General features: G+C 40.7%; 1 protein-coding gene across 1 annotated transcript in view; it reads left to right on the top strand.

Annotated features, from left to right (window-relative positions):
• The window catches only part of LOC126161456 (ER membrane protein complex subunit 5), a 75,593-nt gene extending 58,818 nt beyond the window's left edge, over nt 1-16,775 (top strand). The window contains exon 3 of the mRNA XM_049917276.1: nt 15,883-16,775. Within this exon, the coding sequence (XP_049773233.1) occupies nt 15,883-16,107 (225 nt within the window). The 3' untranslated portion in view covers nt 16,108-16,775. The remainder of the gene's footprint in view (nt 1-15,882) is intronic.
• Nucleotides 16,776-18,879: the final 2,104 nt, after the last annotated feature.

Genomic DNA, 18,879 nt, shown 5'->3' with positions numbered 1-18,879 from the left:
ATTTCCCCGGGGTTTTAAGAAATACGGGGTGTACATAAAGTTTGGGAGCACTATCGTTTATTTATTGCACAAGAACTAAACATTGTACAGATGCCATACATATTGCATTTTGAAGAGAAACTCTCAAAGTTTTTTTGTTATTTTACAAACATTTGATATCTGAACCACGAGTAACCCGGCAGATATCAATACAGTAACTGAATTCTTGCCATACCCATCCCAGCATGGCATCGTTGACTGTGGCAGTCGCTTCCTGTATTCTCTCCTGGAGCTCTGCTACACCACATGGTAGAGGATCAGGGAGGCAATTTCATGAAACATCTGTCCGCTTCTGTACCAAGGTCGATCCATCGATGTGACAGCTCCATGTTCATGTACTCACGAATTTCACAGTGAAAATGGGGTGGAGCCCCATCCTGCTGAAAGATGAATGGAGAGTCCACTTGCATTTGAGGCCTCGACCATTGCTACAACATGTTCACGTTGGAATATCCAGCAACAGTGCTCTCAGTGAAGAAGAACGGTCCGTACAGTTTTCGACGTGACAAGGCACAAAAACATTTACCTTTGGGGAATCACATTCAAATTCAAGTCATTCATGTGGATGCTTTGTACCCCAGATTCAACAATTATGTCTGTTCACTTTCCCATTAGTGTGAAAAATGGCATTAAGCGATCAGCAATGCCATCCCCATCCTCATTCAATTGATGCAACTGCGAACAAAACTCAAAACGCTTGTCTTTTTCATAGTCATAGAGCTTCTGCACTAGCTCCAATTTGAATGGTTTCATAGACAGCCTCTGTCCTAGAACTATCCACATTGTCATTGGAGCCATTTCTAGTTAACGGGATGCACGATGCACTGATTTCTTTGGACTCCTTATGAATGTCTCTTGTACGTGCTGCACATTCACTTCACTCACATTGGGACATCCGCTTCTCTTTTTTTTGCCAGGCCCAAGCAACTTGTCGTAACAAATTTGTTGTGCCAGTGGTGAATGGCCTTCCTTGTTGGTGGCTTCTTACCATACTTGGTTCTAAACATCCGTAGAACAGCTGTAGCACACTTGTTTTTGTTAAACTCCAACACATAGAAAGCTCGCTCCACACCTGAACTCACCATGTTTGTGACTAGAGCTGACTATCGGCAAACTACCAAACTATGCTGTGGCAGTATACATGAAAATAAACATTCAGGGTTTCTCTTCAAAATGACATATGTATGATATGTGTTCAGTGTTTGGTTCTTGTGCAGTAACTAATTGAAAGTGTTCCCTGACCTTATGTACACCATGTATAATTTAAAGCAACAACCATTTTAGGAGCCGGCCACATTTACATTCAAAACAAGCTTCAATTATGTACTTTTGTCACCATACTTAATAAAATATTTCAAAGAAAAGCAAGCAGATAATGATTAAAATCTTAACAATTTGAGAAAAGCAGGAAAACAAATTTGAAATCCCCAGTCAGAAATACAAGTCCAGTGCAAAATAGCACAATGCCTCTGTAAATTTCCATTATGGAAATTCAAGGCTGCCAGGGGCTCAAAGGGAATGGGCAGAAACTAAGGCCCGCAACTCAATGCAGCCAAATCGAACTAAAACAGCTTAAACCAGGTAATCACCCAACTTATGTCAACTTGGAGGAGGCAGCGGCTTATACAGTCCACGGTAGGAGTTAATGATACACACCCATTACTCCAAAGATGTTGGGATGTATCCACAGTAGAACACATGGTTGGCCTCCAGATCACTTGGATAAATATAAAAACTGCCAGCAAGGTGACATTATCCAGGTGTATTCTTCCAAGAACACACAGCCCAGCCATAAATCAAGTTGCTAACTAGGATCAAAACGCGTGTCCCAGATCACAGCACTATGGCCACTCCACCAAATAAAGGAAATTAAAGAAGGTCATTAAGTAATGGAAAAACGACCAGGACTGGCGATGATCCCCTTGCACCAGACACCAACACCTGTTGTCCTAGTTCTGAAAAACAATGAGACCATCTCCTGTTTGCGATCATGTCCTATCTCCTCCTGCCACCTCACTTCTGTGCATAAATCGCTCAGTCCACCATTACTGCCAGTTGCATCGTCTTGCGACTGCTGTCACTAAAATCAAGCTGTCTCTGTGAGGTGAGACCCTCCATTAGAGCCAGAACGTCTCAGAACCTGGGAATTTGGAGGAACCTGCAGAAACTCCCTTCCCTCCTGATGTGTTGAGTGTTCGGGGAGGAGGCTAGTTTTCCTTAAACTGGAAGATGTGAACCCTGGACAGCTTACCCAATTCAATATTGTGCACAAGAAAGTTGACTGGATCCAACACTTGGACAATCTCAAAAGACCCAAAAACTGGGGTACTAACTTACTAGAACAGCCCTCCCCCCCCCGCCCCCCTCTCTTTCTGGTTAACATGGGGATTGTGGACAAAAACCTGATCACTTACCTTGCCCCCAAACTCTCTATGCCCCTTGGCCGATCTCTGGTGGGCTCGCTGAATATTTCGGCATGTCTTCCTCCAGTTCTCCTGGAGTGCTGTAGCATCAATACACTCAGAGGATAAAATCCTTAACTGACCACAAGTTGGCCAGAGGTGAATTAACTTGATAGCCCCACATAGGGAAGCAGGGGGCAGCCTTCAGTGACTCATGTTGGGCCATATTAAAGACAAAATTAAGCCACCCCATCAAGTGGTCCCATGTACTCTGCGAATTACTGTGGAAGGCAATAAGAACCCCTTTCATTTGAGGTTAACATGTTCCACAAAAGATGGCGGAGGATAATAGGGGATAGTTGTGACGTGGTGGGTAACCTATTCAAAACAAAATCTTCTAAAAGCCCTTAGATTTAAAGGCTGGAGCATTATTACTGACCATACACCTGAGCAGGCCAGTGATGGAAATTATCCCCAAGAGGTGTCGAATAGTAGTACGGGCCATAACCCCCATGACTAGGCATTAACCAACAGAAGTGTGACAAGGTGTCCACTACCACGAGCACATACTGGTTATCATCGTGAGTGTGTGGCAAAGGAGTAATATAATTGATAAACCACTTACCGTATTTACTCGAATCTAAGCCGCACCAGAAAAATGAGACTCGAAATAAAGGAAAAAAAATTCCCAAATCTAAGCCGCAGCTGAAATTTGAGACTCGAAATTCAAGGGGAGAGAAAAGTTTTAGGCCGCACCTCCAAATCGAAACAAAGTTGGTCCATTGTAATATGAGACACAATTCAGGTCGAATGAATGACGATACAGCTACAGTAGTTTGGTTTGAGCCATAAGCTTAGCAGTTAAGCTTTACCAGGTAGCCATTGCTATGTGTCAGGCGCTCCGTCCTTATTTATACGGGTACCCTTCGTTTTTCACGTGCTTCGTCTGGTTTGAATTGATTGCTTATTTTTCTTTGATCTGATAATTGCCGTTCTCTTTGTTATAGGTGTTTTCGTGACTCTAAGCTGAAAATGCATTACTGTACTGTGTCATGCATTGTTTGTCGCATTCCGATAATGAATGTTCACGACCTGTCGCCGCTCGCGGCATGGTTTGCTTTTGTGCGTCCTACCGCCGCTTACAATAAAAAAAAAGAGAGTAATTGTCTCAGTAGCGTAACAATGGTAAGAGACTGCTATTTGTTGTTATTTACACTGCTGCTTTCTTTGATAATGATCAACAAGAACCAAATAATAAACTGCGTATGATAGAAGATGTTCTGAACGAGAGTTTAGCGACAATTTTTCTCCATTTGAAAATCTTTGCAGACGCCTCTTTAGTACATTATTTTTTGCACAGAAATTAGAGTCACCTTAGATTTAAAAATCTAGTCAATTGCCCTTCATTTCTGACTGTATCACTATTAGGCATAAGAATAATACGAATATGAACATGACATCCGCGTTTGTGTTGTCTCACTCTAGTTTCATAGTTTATTAGGCAGACAGGAGTTAAATGAGATAGCAGCAAACACGAAAGAATACATGGCAAAATGTTTATATTCTTATTATTCTTATGGTGAAGAGAATACTGCATGTGATTCAGAATTCACAAAAGTTCCCATTAGCAACCATCTCTTCTCACAGGTAGAAAAAAAATCAGAACGTAGAATTGGCCATACTGACAAACATCGCAAACGGTCTTGCCAGTCGGATTTTCGTAGTGCATTGAAAAGCTGCTACATTCGAAGATTGAACAATACGGAATTTGTATTTACTTCGTTGGATAATGTATGAAAATGCAGTGGTCGAAATTCGGGTTGGAGAAAAAAGCTCGTCTTCCATCTTTTTTTTTTAATTTATTTACTGACGCAGAGGTTTTGGCGCCAGTATTTATCTTTGTGCCTGTAAAGCATGCCTGTGTAGCGCTACATATATTCGACGGCAGAAGTTAGTTGTGGCGGCACCTACCAACATATTTCAGAACTTCCGATTACTTTGCACTCGATTCTAAGCCGCAGGCGGTTTTTTGGATTACAAAAACCGGAAAAAAAGTGCGGCTTAGATTCGAGTAAATACGGTATGCATGGGATAAGTTTTCCTATTGGATTGGAGAAGACTTTTAGCAGGGCTAGAATTAGGCTTTGATCTTTTGCAGACTCCACAGTCATTCACCATCCACTGAACTTCCTTGTGTAAGGAAGACCAAACCACATGGTGCCTAATATTAGTGATAGTTTTGTGGATGCCTATATGCCCCCAAACACCATATGATGGAAGTACCGGAACACAGACTGGACGAGCTGATAGGGCAAACAGATCCTAAAACCACCTGAATTTGCCCCACCATGACAAACTAGGCCTTTATGGATGAGATGACCAGCCACCTGTTCACCATTCAATAGCTTATCCTTAATGGCCATAATCCTTGGATCACTGTCCTTTCTTTGCCTGAGGTCCCCAAAAAGTTCTGGAATTTTGGGTAATATCGTGCCTACACAATCCTCCGGACTGAATACTTTCAGAATGCTGAACCCTAAACTCAGATATCTGACTCAAGACATCAGCAACCTGATTATAGGTGCTATGGATATGCTGCACCTTTAATTGGAAAGCTGACATTCGGACAGCCCAGCGAGCTATATGACCTGTCTTACGTGGGTGTGCCAGCACCCAGCTGAGGGCTTGATTGTCAGTTTCAAGCAAGAATTTGTGGTGCTCAAGATAAAAGCTAAACTTTTCTAAAGCGAAAAGCACCTCTAGCACCTCCCATTCTTAGACAGAATACTTAAGTGCTGCTGGATAACCTTCTAGATGCATAGGCCACTGGTCTATGTTCCCTTTCCTGCTCCCATATGGGGACTGCCGTTACTTCACAAGTAGAGGCATCAGTTTGGACCACAAAGGGAAACTCAAAGTTTGGTATAGCCAGGATGGGTGGGTTACTAGCAACATGCTTAATAGCTTCGAAGGATGCCTGGTAAATTAACTCCTTTCCTGTGTAATTCTTTAAGAGGGGCGGCCAGTTGTGCAAATTTAAAAATGCATAAAGCTGTGCTCTCTGTGACAATATTATTTATACTACTACCAGTTTCGATCTTAAACTATCATCGACAGCAGCTCTACCATATACTAAAGTCAAAGTGACTTTTGTACATGCAGTTTACAAATGCCTAAACAAGATGTTCAATTATGCTAAGTTAGGCGCACATTTGTGGAAATAGTTGGCCATCCCAGTGAACCTAGAAAATACCTGTTCATTTACAGGAGGGGGAAATTTTTGGAGATCATTCATATGCTCCTGATTGATCCTAACCTCTTCGGCAGAAACTAAATGGCCTACAAAGGAAATCTGCCAGTGCGTCAAGTTGACCTTAGCAGGTTTCATGGTAAATCCTCCTTCGCTAAATCTCTCCAAATGCTACAAGTGCTCCTCAAAGATGGGGCTATAGATAACATCGTCATCCAAGCAGTTATATACACACTTAAATTTTAAGTCACCGAGCACCCGATTCAATGACATAGATAAAACAACCACTCCTGTTGACAGGCTGAAAGGAACTTTGTTAAATTCAAAGAGATTCCAATCTGTACAGAATGCAGTAATGTGCTTGGACTCCTGTGACAGCAGAATTTGGTAATAGGCTTGGTTCAGGTCCAAAATGGTGAAATATTTTGCTCCAGAGAACCATGTGCAGAATGATGAATATCATGCAAAGGTATAGACTCCAGTATAACCTTTTCTTTCACCAACCTGTAATCAACTACCAGTCAGAACTCTCCCTTACTACCCTTGGGTACCAAGAACATATGTGATGTGTAGGAGGAAGTAGAAGGTCTTATAATCCCTGCACACAACATACCATCTATGAGGGCACACAGGCTCTTCATCTTGATGAGGGTGAAAGGGGGGGGGGGGGGGGGAGACATGTGATAAACTGTCAGGAGATTGCGGAACTGGAACATCATCAATCAACCTGATTTTGTATTGGATTTTATTAGTCATGCCAAGCGTATTGGTGAGCACTTTCAGAAACTTATTGAAACTCACAAGAAGTGGTCCCTTTAGCAGGCAAAACAGAACATACCGGCAATGAGATTCTACGTGAGCTTAAACCAATTTGTTATCCAGGACAAAATTTAAAATAAATAGTGCGTTGTAGACCATCAAACATTAATAAAGCGTGGTATACAAAATCACAGCCCAAGATTAAATTAACAGACAAATTTTTAACTACTAACTGGCCAGGAAAAGTTCTCAATACTCAAACTTATCACAAACTCACCCACTAAAAGCAGCTGATGGCCACTAGCAGGTCGACATTTCCGAGAAGCAGCTCATAAAGGAGAAAACTTACATAAAGACCAATATTCCAGGCACCAATGATAGTCCAGCAGCTATCGATTCCAGTGGGAAAACACATAGGGGAAGGGCTCGTGCACAATGCCCCTGGTCTGACGACAGTACCTGGGAAAGGAATGTATAGACTCCTTTCCCAACTTACAACACTGAACCGGACACTCAAGAACAAAATGTCCTACCTGCTGGCAACAAAAACAGTCCATAGATTGCTGTCATGGGTCACTGTTGAATTTGGGTTGCACGGAACAGCCACTGGCTACCAAGCAACCAAAAGATGACTGAACCCACTGGTTATCAGCGTAACTAAGTGCCTCAATGCTGAATCCGAAGCACTTAATTGATCAAGGATAGCAGGTTTACTAGCAAAGGTGATTTGAGATTGATTCTATGGCACCATCCTTTACAATATGTTATCAATATGTTGCAGTTCTAAGGCCAAAACAGCAATTCAGATCCATTCTATATATTTACTCAAGGTCTCATTACTACTTGATTTCACCCGCCAGTAATACTTACACTGCAAATTGTTGTTCAAATGGAGTGACAGCTTTAAACTGATCACCAGTTGATGTAACTACCTCAACCCTTTTCCCTCGCACAAAATATCAACAAACATTTGACTTGATGTCCCACTAGTTAACCGGTACAATAACTGAAGATCCTGATTATGAGGCAAAATCAACACATCCGCATGACGCTCAAATTTAACCGAAAGCCATAAAACTTCCTCAACAGTACTCCTTGACTCAATGGATAATTTATCAATTTCCCTCAAAAAAATTCCCATAGGGTGTGGTAATTTACAGAAATTCCTCATACCAAAACACTGAGGCGAAGTAAGTGCCCGACCAAGATTATTCAAACCAACTTGGATATCAGAAACCTGGTCCCCACTTGAATTTGCTACATCCTCTAAGGCAAACTGATTTACAACATCTTAAAATTTGGCCGCTTGACCCTGCTGTTGTCAGATAACTTGGACTTGTTCATCATCCGCCCTAAGACGGCCAAGATCACTAACCCAATTTTCCCAATGGAAAAGCTGTGCCTGAAGGCAAGCGAGTTGTTAACGAATGGGAGGAGCACTGTCAAGAAAATCAGTGCTCGGCTCTAAACTGGCCAACACAGCAGTGTAATGTGCCAGGGCATCACCAACAGTCTGCGATAACGACGAGTGGCTTATCCAATGCCACCCTCACCCATGCAATAAGATCGGTAACACTTCCCTCCCCAATTTGAGAGCTAATCTTAGCTTCATAAATTTCTTGAACAAGTTGAGCCCTAGGCAATGCTGCACCTCCATAGCAAACTGTGGCCTGAAAATCACAAATGTACAAGTAACAATAGTTTACCTTAACTATTACATCACTATATAAACAATCAAGGTGAAAGATACTTAAATGTTTGCCTCTCCTCACTCCCCCTCCCATCTCCTCCCTCCCCTGCAATAAAAACCACACACTGCTGCCAATTTTCATGGCCAAATGAATACAGTAGCAATTTAAAAAAAAAAAAAAGTAAGCCCAATGGAATGTGGAACAGCTAGAAAAGTTCAGGGAAAACATCTTTTGCCTTTTAGTAAAACACTTTATTTAAACATGCCAAGATTTTTTAGTTAAAAATTTCCCTGGGGTTTTAAGAAATATAATTTAAAGCAACAACCTTTTTTTCTTTCTTTTAAAAAAGAAATGTTTCAAACATTTAAGAGGAAAAAACACAACAAGAAAGCTGTTAAAATCTTAATGAAATTCTCCAATTATTACGAGAAATGTTAACCATGAAACTTAAACCTTTTCAGCAATTTAAAGCAACCACTTTTTCTAAAAGGGTTCCAACCATTTAAGAGAAAACAACTATTTTAGGGACTGGTCACATTTACATTCAGAGCAAACTTCAGTTATGAGGGGTGTTTTAAAAGTCCGTGCAAAGTCTGAGAGATGGCACCACCGGCAAGTTTCGAGGTCATGTTTAGTTAATAGCATCTTTGGAAAGAACGCACACCATGTTCCAGCCATATTGCTCTATTTCTTTGTGTTTGGCATTCATGTAAATCAAGGAAGTCGAGTGATTGTCAAAAAATGGACAAAAAAGGATTTCGTGTGGTGATTAAACATTACTTTATGAAAGGCAAAACGCCTCAGGAGACTTAAAGAGAAGCTTGATAAACATTACGGTGACTCTGCACTTTCAATTAGAGCAGTTTATAAGTGGTTTCAAAATTTTCAGAGTGGCCATATGGGCACAAGTGATGCTGAACGTTCTGGGCACCCTGTGGAGGTTACGACTCCAGAAATCATTGATAAAATCCATGATATGGTGATGGATGACGGAAGAGTTAAGGTGCGTGAGATTGCTAGTGCTGTGGGCATCTCGAATGAACGGGTACATAATATTTTGCATAAACATTTGGACATGAGAAAACTATGTTCAAGATGGGTTCCGCGATTGCTCACACTTGACCAAAAATGGAATCGTGTGAAGTGTTGCAAGGATGGTTTGCGGCTGTTCAGGAAGAATCTGCAGGACTTTAAGTGTCGTTTCGTCACTGTGGATGAAACACGGCTACATTACGATACTCTGAGACCAAACAGCAATCTAAACAATGGGTTGCCAAGGGAGAATCTGCACTAAAAAAGGTGAAGACCATTGCTTCAGCCGGAAAGGTTATGGTGACGGTCTTTTGGGATTCGTAAGGGATAATCCTCATCGACTATCTGGAAAAGGATAAAACTATTACAGGTGCATATTATTCATCAATATTGGACCATTTGAAAACCGAGCTGCAAGAAAAACGCCGGCTATTGGACTGCAAAAAAGTTCTTTTCCATCACGACAATGCACCAGCATGCACCTCAGCAGTTGTGGTCGCAAAATTATTGGAAATAGGATTTCAACTCTTTTCACATCCCCCCCTATTCTCCAGACTTGGGTCCCTCGGACTACTATTTGTTCCCCAATTTGAAGAAATGGCTGGTGGGACAAAGATTTTATTCAAACGAGGTGGTAATTGCAGCAACTAATAGCTATTTTGCAGACTTGGACAATTCCTATTATTCGTAAGGGATCAACAAATTAGAACAGCGTTGGATGAAGTGTGTAAGGCTAAAAGGAAACGATGTCGAAAAATAAAAAAGGTTTACCCCAAACGTGTAAGTAGTTGTTATATTTGCATGGACTTTTCAAACGCCCTCGCGTGTATGATTGCCACCATACTTAACAAAATCTTACAAATTTCAGTTAAACAAGAAGAAAATGATTAAAATCTTAATGATTTGAGAAAAGGAGAAGGACAAATTTTAGAGCTCTGGCCAAGGTACATCAAGGCAAGCCTTTAACTACGTATAATGCTTCACTTAACTCTTGATTCAGTGAGCCAACTGCTGAGCCACCATCCCTTGGTTGTCACAGGTCTTGGTGTCCTTCCACCCCATAAGATCGGTGGCATCTTCTACAAGACGTGGCCCTCACACCAGCTAGACTAGAACGCAATAAGGAGTGTGTTAATGGCCAGTTCCATACCACTGGTTGAGAAGTAGTTTCAATAAATACACACAGGAGATAAATAAAAGTCCAGTGCGAAACAGCACAGTGAGCCTGTAAAACCACAGTTAATTTGGAAAAGCCAGGCTTCCAGGGGTTCAAAGAGAACAGGCAGAAACTAAGGCCCACAACTCAATGTGGCCGAATCGAACCAAAATACCACAGAGATGTTACCGAAACCCAGAACGACTGAAGAGGCAATCCCCCAACTTAGGTCAGCTTGAAGGAGCCAGCAGCTTATACAGTCCACGGGTGGAGTGAACAACCACACAGCTCAATAATATGCTGTTCAAATTAAATGTCTTTCTGAGCAGTGATTCTCTTTCTACATCATTTTGAAACTGGATCTGCAATTATGGACTTCATGCACTAAGACATCATGGAATAACTGGTATGGAGAATATTGGGCATAAGTGCTGCTGTAAAATGAAGAAGTTGGAGGGGGTGGGGTTAGGCTAGGAAGATGGGTTTCTCGACTAGATGAGGAGGTAATGTTGATCTGCACAGGACTTTGTAAGCTCTTTGGGATACTGGAAGAGTGCTACTCATGACTGAAGATGTGGCAGCGGTAGGCGGTCAGGCTGTATGAGAGAGATGTTTTTCTGTGGAACTGTTGAAATGATGACATTGTTGGGATTAGTGGCTTTTGTGTGAACAGAGATCAGAGATTCTTATGAAGTTGAGGACCAGGTGAAATGTTTGGGAGAGAGAGTGTTGACATTCTGGAAGAATAAGGTGGGGAAGTGGGATGTGTGTGACTTAAATGCAGATCATAAATATTTCATTACTGAATCTGGACCAGTTTTAAGGTTATAGTTAATGAAGAAGAGTTTTGTAGATGAGCTCTGAAGATTTTGGAATAGGTGTTTGTGTTCCCAGGATAGTGAGTTATTGGGTGTAGTTCACTCTTGATTAGTAGGAAGGAAGTGGCAACAGTTGGAATCAGTCAATCACTGGGTGAGGTAGTTTTAAGTGCTAGCAGGACCACAGTTATTACATTTAGCTGGTGCAGAGAAAGTTGTCATTAACAAAAAAAAGATGATTGCTATATGATAAAGGTACAGGAAGTGTTTAGAGCTGGTGCAGGAAAGTAGTTCACGTTTTTTAGATAGATAGTCTTCAGGTAATGGTTTGAAAATGTAGGGTATAGATTCTTTTAGTAGGAGTGCAGGAACCAGCCACAGTATGTTATCCACCATGTTTGGGAAGCATAACAGAAGGTGGATGTCCAGGAAATGGTGGAAGTAAGGAGGAAAACAGGAGAGGGACATTGGGGGGGGGGGGGGGGGGACTACAGATTAAACATAATCTGGACTTCTGATTGGAATGTCTCTTGAACATCATCAAATTTAGACTTGTGAATGTTTGAGGAAGTATGCATATCACACAATAATGCACACAGTATTCTGAATGAAGGAGCTGAGGTTGTGATGGATGGCATATTTGTTGATTGACATCACAGATGTACATGGAAGAACTTTTCAACTTTGAGTTTGTAAACATGATGTAGATCTTAAGTATTATGCAGTGTCCCCTGATATTCTTATGGGTCAGTAGACAAAATGTGAATCCACCATTACACTTTGGAGACACAATTAAAGTCAAAACAATGTGTTTATGTATATGAAACTTCAGCAAAAATGGCAAATGCAGTTGTGTTGATATGAAATGTAGTGTTGACTAACTCTCTTTCTTTCTCAAAGTATATCATTGTGGTTGACTGCATAGGCAAGTGTAGAAAAGTGACTGTCTCTCTCATTATCCAAGATAATTGAACTGTTGGCATATGAATTGAAGCAGAAGTTTCCAATACATGTGTACAAAAAACTGTTCTTTCACTGCTTTCTCACATCTTGTGTTTTGGTTCAATGGCAAAAATACATGTCTCTCAAACCTTTTGCGTCAAATCGAAACAGCAGGTAGTGGGACTATAAAGGATTATATTGAGATAGGAGACCAGTGGTCAGAAATGCATATTTATTGTGTTATGGATGTAAACAGTGTACACTGCAAGAAACAAGGTAGCACATAGTAATTGTTCAAAGCAATAACCACCAGTCTGCGGATGTACTGCAACAGCGCTTGCAGTTCCACTGCACTCTCACAAAGATTCTGGATGTCTGTTGTATACTGCAAAAGGCAGCAGGTTATAAAACAGTATACAGCACTGACCAGCAAACAGACATACTGTACACAACTTAGATCATAGCACATGTGTCATGTTATGACCACATGCATCACACCAGTGCTTTAACCTCTGTTGCATGCACAACACTATTCCTAGTGTCAGCTGTCCATCTCATGAGACAGCTTGTGATGTGTCCATGGTGTGTTGGTGTGTACAGTGCAATGTTACTTGTCACATGAGGTGGCAGGCTTACTTGTCACATGAGGTGGTAGACATGCATTTGGGAAGTATGGTGCAGCAAGATGTAGTGCCCACAAAGTGGCACAAATGTACAGAGAATGTTTTCCAAACAGGCCTGTCCTAATTGGAAGAAGTTTATCTCCATGGATACCAGCCTACAAGAGGAGTCATTCAACCACATAGAACCGGTCAAGGATCCCGCCAAGAAAATGTGAGAACACCAGATTTTGAGGAAATGTTGTTGAATCATGTTTTCAGCTACCCAGAAATAAGCAGCCATCAAGCTGCCAGTGAAGGGTTATAGTGTGAAGAGTACTGTTGGAACACCCCTATCATAAAGAACATGTGCAAGCACTGGTATCAAAGGATTTTGAACCCCACATTCATGTCTGTCAATGGATTATCCACTGTACTGCTATAGTGCTGAACTTTGTAACAGTTTGTATTGTTCACAAGCAAGGTCTCATTCACCTATGATAGTGTTTTCAGCAGACATGTCTGAAGTGAAAACAATACCCATGCCACCCACATTGGTGGCCACCAGAAACAATTGTCTGTCAGTGTATGGACGGACATTGTCCAAGATCACCTAATAGGACCTTATTTGCTGCCTGTTTGACTAATCCACATTACTTGGTGTTTCTGTGGGATGTGCTGCAACGGTTCTTGGAAACTGTATTCCTTGTTGTTCACTAAAGGATGTGGTTTCAGCATGAAGGTGCATTGGCCAGTTTCAGTGTTTATGTCCACGAGCATGACATGTACCCTCATAGCTGGATTGGAAGGGGAGATCTTGTCTCATGACCAAGACAGTCACTGAATCTCACAACTCTGGACTTTTTCCTCTGGGTTTACATCAAGATATTGGTGCATGAAACCTCAGTAGAAAAGGATGAAGACCTACTTGCTAGGGTGCAAGCTGCCTGTCTCCTTGTACAACAGACACCAGGGATTTGAGAGAGTGTGGCAGAACTTCATGCGTCATTGCCATTTGTCACTTTGAACAGTTACTATGAGCTACATTGCTGTTATGCGATGTTTGCTGTGTATGTCTCTAACACAAGTAAATATGCATTTTTGACCACTTCTTACCTGTCTCAATATAATAAGTTGTGGACCCACTACCAATTGCTTCAATTTGACCCAAAAGGCTTTAACCACACTGTATACCATCTAGAACTGAACTGTTCCCTACCCAGTCTTTTACCCAGTTTTGGCTCCACATAAATTCAGTTTTTCCGAATCTCATAAAATTGCTTAGAAGGATGAGATTTTCACTTAGTGAAGAGATTATCTTTGCTGTAAGGACAGATTATGCGGAGTTCACAATAAATTTACATTGTGTGTGTGTGTGTGTGTGTGTGTGTGTGTGTGTGTGTGTGTGTGTGTGTGTGTGAGAGAGAGAGAGAGAGAGAGAGAGAGAGAGAGAGAGGGGGGGGGGGGGGGGGGGAAGAAATCGCATTGGAACAAATACATTGAACAGAGTGAAGAATATGTTGAGAAATAAATTTTTGATTTGCCTAAAGAAATTTTTATTTTTCCGTATCATGAGATACAGTTCCCTTTTGGTGTAATGCGTTGTGAAGATGGCTTGTGGACAACAAAGACCTCTGTGATTGTGTTTGGAGGACTCAGTTTGTAAACTTATGCTCTTGCACTAAGGAGTTACACCCTCCGCTGACTATGACTATGTCAGAACAATGCCAAGTGTGGGATGATTATGTTTTTTAAAGTGACATACTATTTCTCAGCCGTCCCTTGGTATGAAAGTCTAAAACAGTGGCTGTTAACATTTATGTGCCACTAAGGATAACAGTGTGCTCTGTGAACTTACCACTACAAGAGGCATTAGAGTGTGAGACTCTCACTGATCATGCAGTTAAACTCCCTAGCCACCTTCTCTCCTTGGTCTTCAGGACCCACAATGAAAACAGTTTAACTCTGGTGCAAGAGAGTGAAGATATAAGGGGCTTTCGAAAAGAAACGAGCCAGAGGCATAATTACAGAAACCAGTACGTGTATGTTAGAAGTATTGACCCTGGCTGTTGAGACACTTGTCCCACTGTGACACAAGACAGTGAATGGCTGTCTCATAAAATTCCTGGGGCTGTGATGTTAACCAGTTCCACACGTACAACTGGACGTTGTCCAAGGTGAATCGTTTTCCCCTTTGCTGACGTTCTTCTTTGACCAAAATGCCCCCCTTCTGATTCACTTCCTGCAGCACGGGGCAACAGTGAATAGCCAGCGTTACTCGCAAACCTTGACCGCCCTTTGCCAAGCGATCAAATCAAAATGACCAGGCAGTCTCACCCACGGGGTCATTCTGCTCCACGACAGTGCCAAGCCTCATAGGGCCAACACAGTTGCGGCACTCCTGCAGAAATTCAGATGGGAGGTTCTCGGCCAACCTCCATACATCCGGGCCTCTCTTCCTGTGATTAGGCCATTTGTAGTCCCCTTAAAAAGGACGACGACATCCTGCTGTACGTGTGGAACTAGTTAACATCGCAGCCCCGGGAATTTTATGAGACAGCTGTTCACCATCTTATGTCACAGTGGGACAGGTCTCTCAACAGCCAGGGTCAGTACTTCTAACATACAGGTACTGATTTCTGTAATTATGCCTCCGGCTCGTTTCTTTTTGAACGCCCTTTATAGAAGTTAGTGAGTGTGATTTTTAGCTATGTTTTAATTTATGTATATAATATAACAACATTTGTCTAGGATTTATTAAGAGAGTTAAAAACCTCACCTCTGCATGCTTGTCCACAAAGGGGTGGTGAAGTTCACTGTTTTTTTCAGGAGATATCAAAGTTTTCACTTTGAAACCTCTGTTGGGAAATATTTATTTGATTTGGAGTAATGATATAAACAACTGAACATGCTTCAAGTACTTCCATCAATTTTAGTTCTGATGTAAATTTCAACTTTAGATTCGTATTGCAGTTGGATTCTTTATTCTGTGTTAAACTTCATATTAAACTTGGCTGCCTCTTTTGCAAGGAACTCTCCATGTTTTGTTATCATAGTACGGTGTCTTGTAAAAAAACTCTGTATATAGGACATTTTATAGTTTACTTGTATAATGTTAATGCCTTATATTCCATTTACATATGTAAAGTGTAGACAATTTTAAATTACAGCAGACTTTTTCTGTCTTTTTTCAGATAATGATACAAGGAATTGTGAGTCTCTTTGTGACATTATATGGTGTCTTACATATAGCTGGAGACTTCAAGGAAATAAGAGCCACAGTTGATCTGGAGAATAAATCTTGGGAAACTCTGAGAAATATACCTTCATTTTATGTGTTTAGTCACAGAGGAAAAGCTTTGTCACCAAATTATGTGCCACCAATACAAAAATCTGCACTTGAAGAGCCACAGTCATGATTTTAACAATGGATATATTTCAAAAGTGAAGGAAAATATGTGTTTTGCACATTTGTCTTTCACTATTTCAGTAACTAATCATTATCCATTCCTTTTTCAACTGCAGAATAATGTCTGACAAACTTTGTTTTTCTTCACATAATAATTTTTAAAACTATTAATTTATTGATTGTTAAACATGTTCGCAATACTATTCAGTTAACATTTGATTTCAGCGTATTTTAACGTCACGTTCAAGAAAGTTAAATTGAGGAGTGCACATTGCAATGTTGCATAGCATTTATGGAGTTGCTATAATGAATGTAGTAGACCTTTGAAATTTATACTTTATCAGTTATTCTCATATATTGAGTTGTGTGTAGCATAAGATTTTGAATCCTGGCAATCTTGCTGCAGGCAGAGAGAAACCAACATGCTGCAAATAAACTTTTTGGAAGTGAAAGAAAAGATAGTGTTGTAAAAGATCATTCATTATCTGTATTCCTGCATTCAAAATAAGTATGAAAGCAGGCATTTTAGGAACAGCAGCAATGGTCCAATGAAAATGATGGCGTTCTGATTTATTTAATGCTAGGAGAGGTATTTAGGAATGAAAAAAAAAAAAAACTCAAAGGATGTTTTTACACACACACACACACACACACACACACACACACACACACACTCACCTCATGCCATCACCATCTGCACAAACAAATTTCATGTCAGGACTCTGCATGAAATGAAGCAAAATATGCCAGGCAAGAAGTGCATCACAAAAAAATTGTGAATCTACAAATAGTTATCAAAAGGTCAAACATCAGTGAGGTTTGCTGCTGTCTTATTTGAGCTGTGAGATATTGTTTTATGATCATTTTACTTATCTGTTGGAATTAAAATGTTATATTATATGACAAAGAGACTAGTAAAAACAATAAATTATTTTCCTTCTTTCCCTAAAGAAACAATTCAAAATGTTTATTGTTATTGATTTGAGTACATCTGTATGCAACAGTTGAACTGATTGTAACTAAGATACAGTATTTCTTTATTCTGTAACAATCTCTGATTTTGATTCAAAATTGCTAACCACATCTTATCTTCCGAGGGCATCTCCTGAATGGAAGTATTGACCAGAAATTGAATGGTACACCTCTCCAAGTTTCAATTCATAATACAAGCTGTGGTGATGTTGCAGAGTGCACCATCAGGGAGCAGGGATATCATACCATGTAGACAAGTCATCTGCTCCATATTGTCATATTGAATTAGTTGTGCTTGCATATCGACCACTAAGTAGCACCAAGTAGATAGCAGTGAATTGAGTGAATTACATGCATGTGCTCTTATGCTCTTATTGATGTAAGCCACATCATAAATTGTGCCCATACTGAACACCTGTAATGCGAGTTAAAAACTAGGAGATGTGTTGTATCCAGAGAAGTGTGTTTATTTTGTCTTGTAGTTTTCACACAGTCTTCTACTTGGAGGTACTTGTGAATAACTCTGTAGTCTTTAATGAAAAAGGCTGATTTTCTTACAGTTAATATTCCACTGGCAGTACCATCACAGCTGAATTAATCTTTCAAGACAGCCTGGTTGCTATGTTCAAGTTTTGTTTTATTCATAAGCAACAGTAATGCAAAATAACTGAAGTTAATAAATGTAAAACCAGCTCTCCTAAAAACACATGCACATGTGCAAACGCATGGTTGTACTGATCACAACGTTTGTTTCTTAATAACTGGCTTCTCTCTCCTTTTCTTAGTGAGTAAACTGTCTAGTCTTCAGTAATTCAGAAACACTGAAAACCAGTTTGATACAATTCGAAGATACTGTTATATCTTTTCAATGGGATACCGGGTAACTAATTTCTGTGGACTTTCCTAATGTGCTTTTCATGAAAGGGTTATTTATCATAGGTTTTAAACCTTGCATTACCTTTCAGAAACCTTTTCAAGGACCTTGGAAGACTTACACTCACTTCTGATTACTTTTAATCCTTAATGGTTTTTGTTTTAACAGAACTGTGATATACATAGTCACTTAGTCAAACAAATATACTTTTCATTTTAAACTTTGCCTCCTTGCCCAGAGTTCAGAATGGAGTTTCCTGCTCTGGTAGTAAGATATTCAGCAAGGTCTTGTCTAATGTAAAGGAAGAAATTGGTAAACCTTACCTACGAGGTGCATTTAAGTTCTAAGGCCTCCGATTTTTTTTCTCCGGACTGGAAAGAGATAGAAACATGCGCATTGTTTTAAAATGAGGCCGCGTTCATTGTCAATACATCCCAGAGATGGCAGCACTGTACAGCAGATGGAATTTTACCGCCAGCGGGGAGAATGAGAACTGTTTTAAATACTTAAAATGGCGACGTTTTCCTTACTTTAACAGCGTGCAATCATTCGTTTTCTGAATTTGCGTGGTGTGAAACCAATTGAAATTCATCGACAGTTGAAGGAGACATGTGGTGATGGAGTTATGGATGTGTTGAAAGTGCGTTCGTGGGTGCGACAGTTTAATGAAGGCAGAACATCGTGTGACAACAAACCGAAACAACCTCGGGCTCGCGCAAGCCTGTCTGACGACATGATCGAGAAAGTGGAGAGAATTGTTTTGGGGGATCGCCGAATGACTGTTGAACAGATCGCCTCCAGAGTTAGCATTTCTGTGGGTTCTGTGCCCACAATCCTGCATGACGACCTGAAAATGCGAAAAGTGTCATCCAGGTGGGTGCCACGAATACTGACGGACGACCACATGGCTGCCCGTGTGGCATGTTGCCAAGCAAT

This window comes from Schistocerca cancellata, chromosome 2 (genome assembly GCF_023864275.1).
Source record: "Schistocerca cancellata isolate TAMUIC-IGC-003103 chromosome 2, iqSchCanc2.1, whole genome shotgun sequence".
Lineage (NCBI taxonomy): Eukaryota > Metazoa > Arthropoda > Insecta > Orthoptera > Acrididae > Schistocerca > Schistocerca cancellata.
This window is presented reverse-complemented; position numbering and strand designations above follow the sequence as displayed.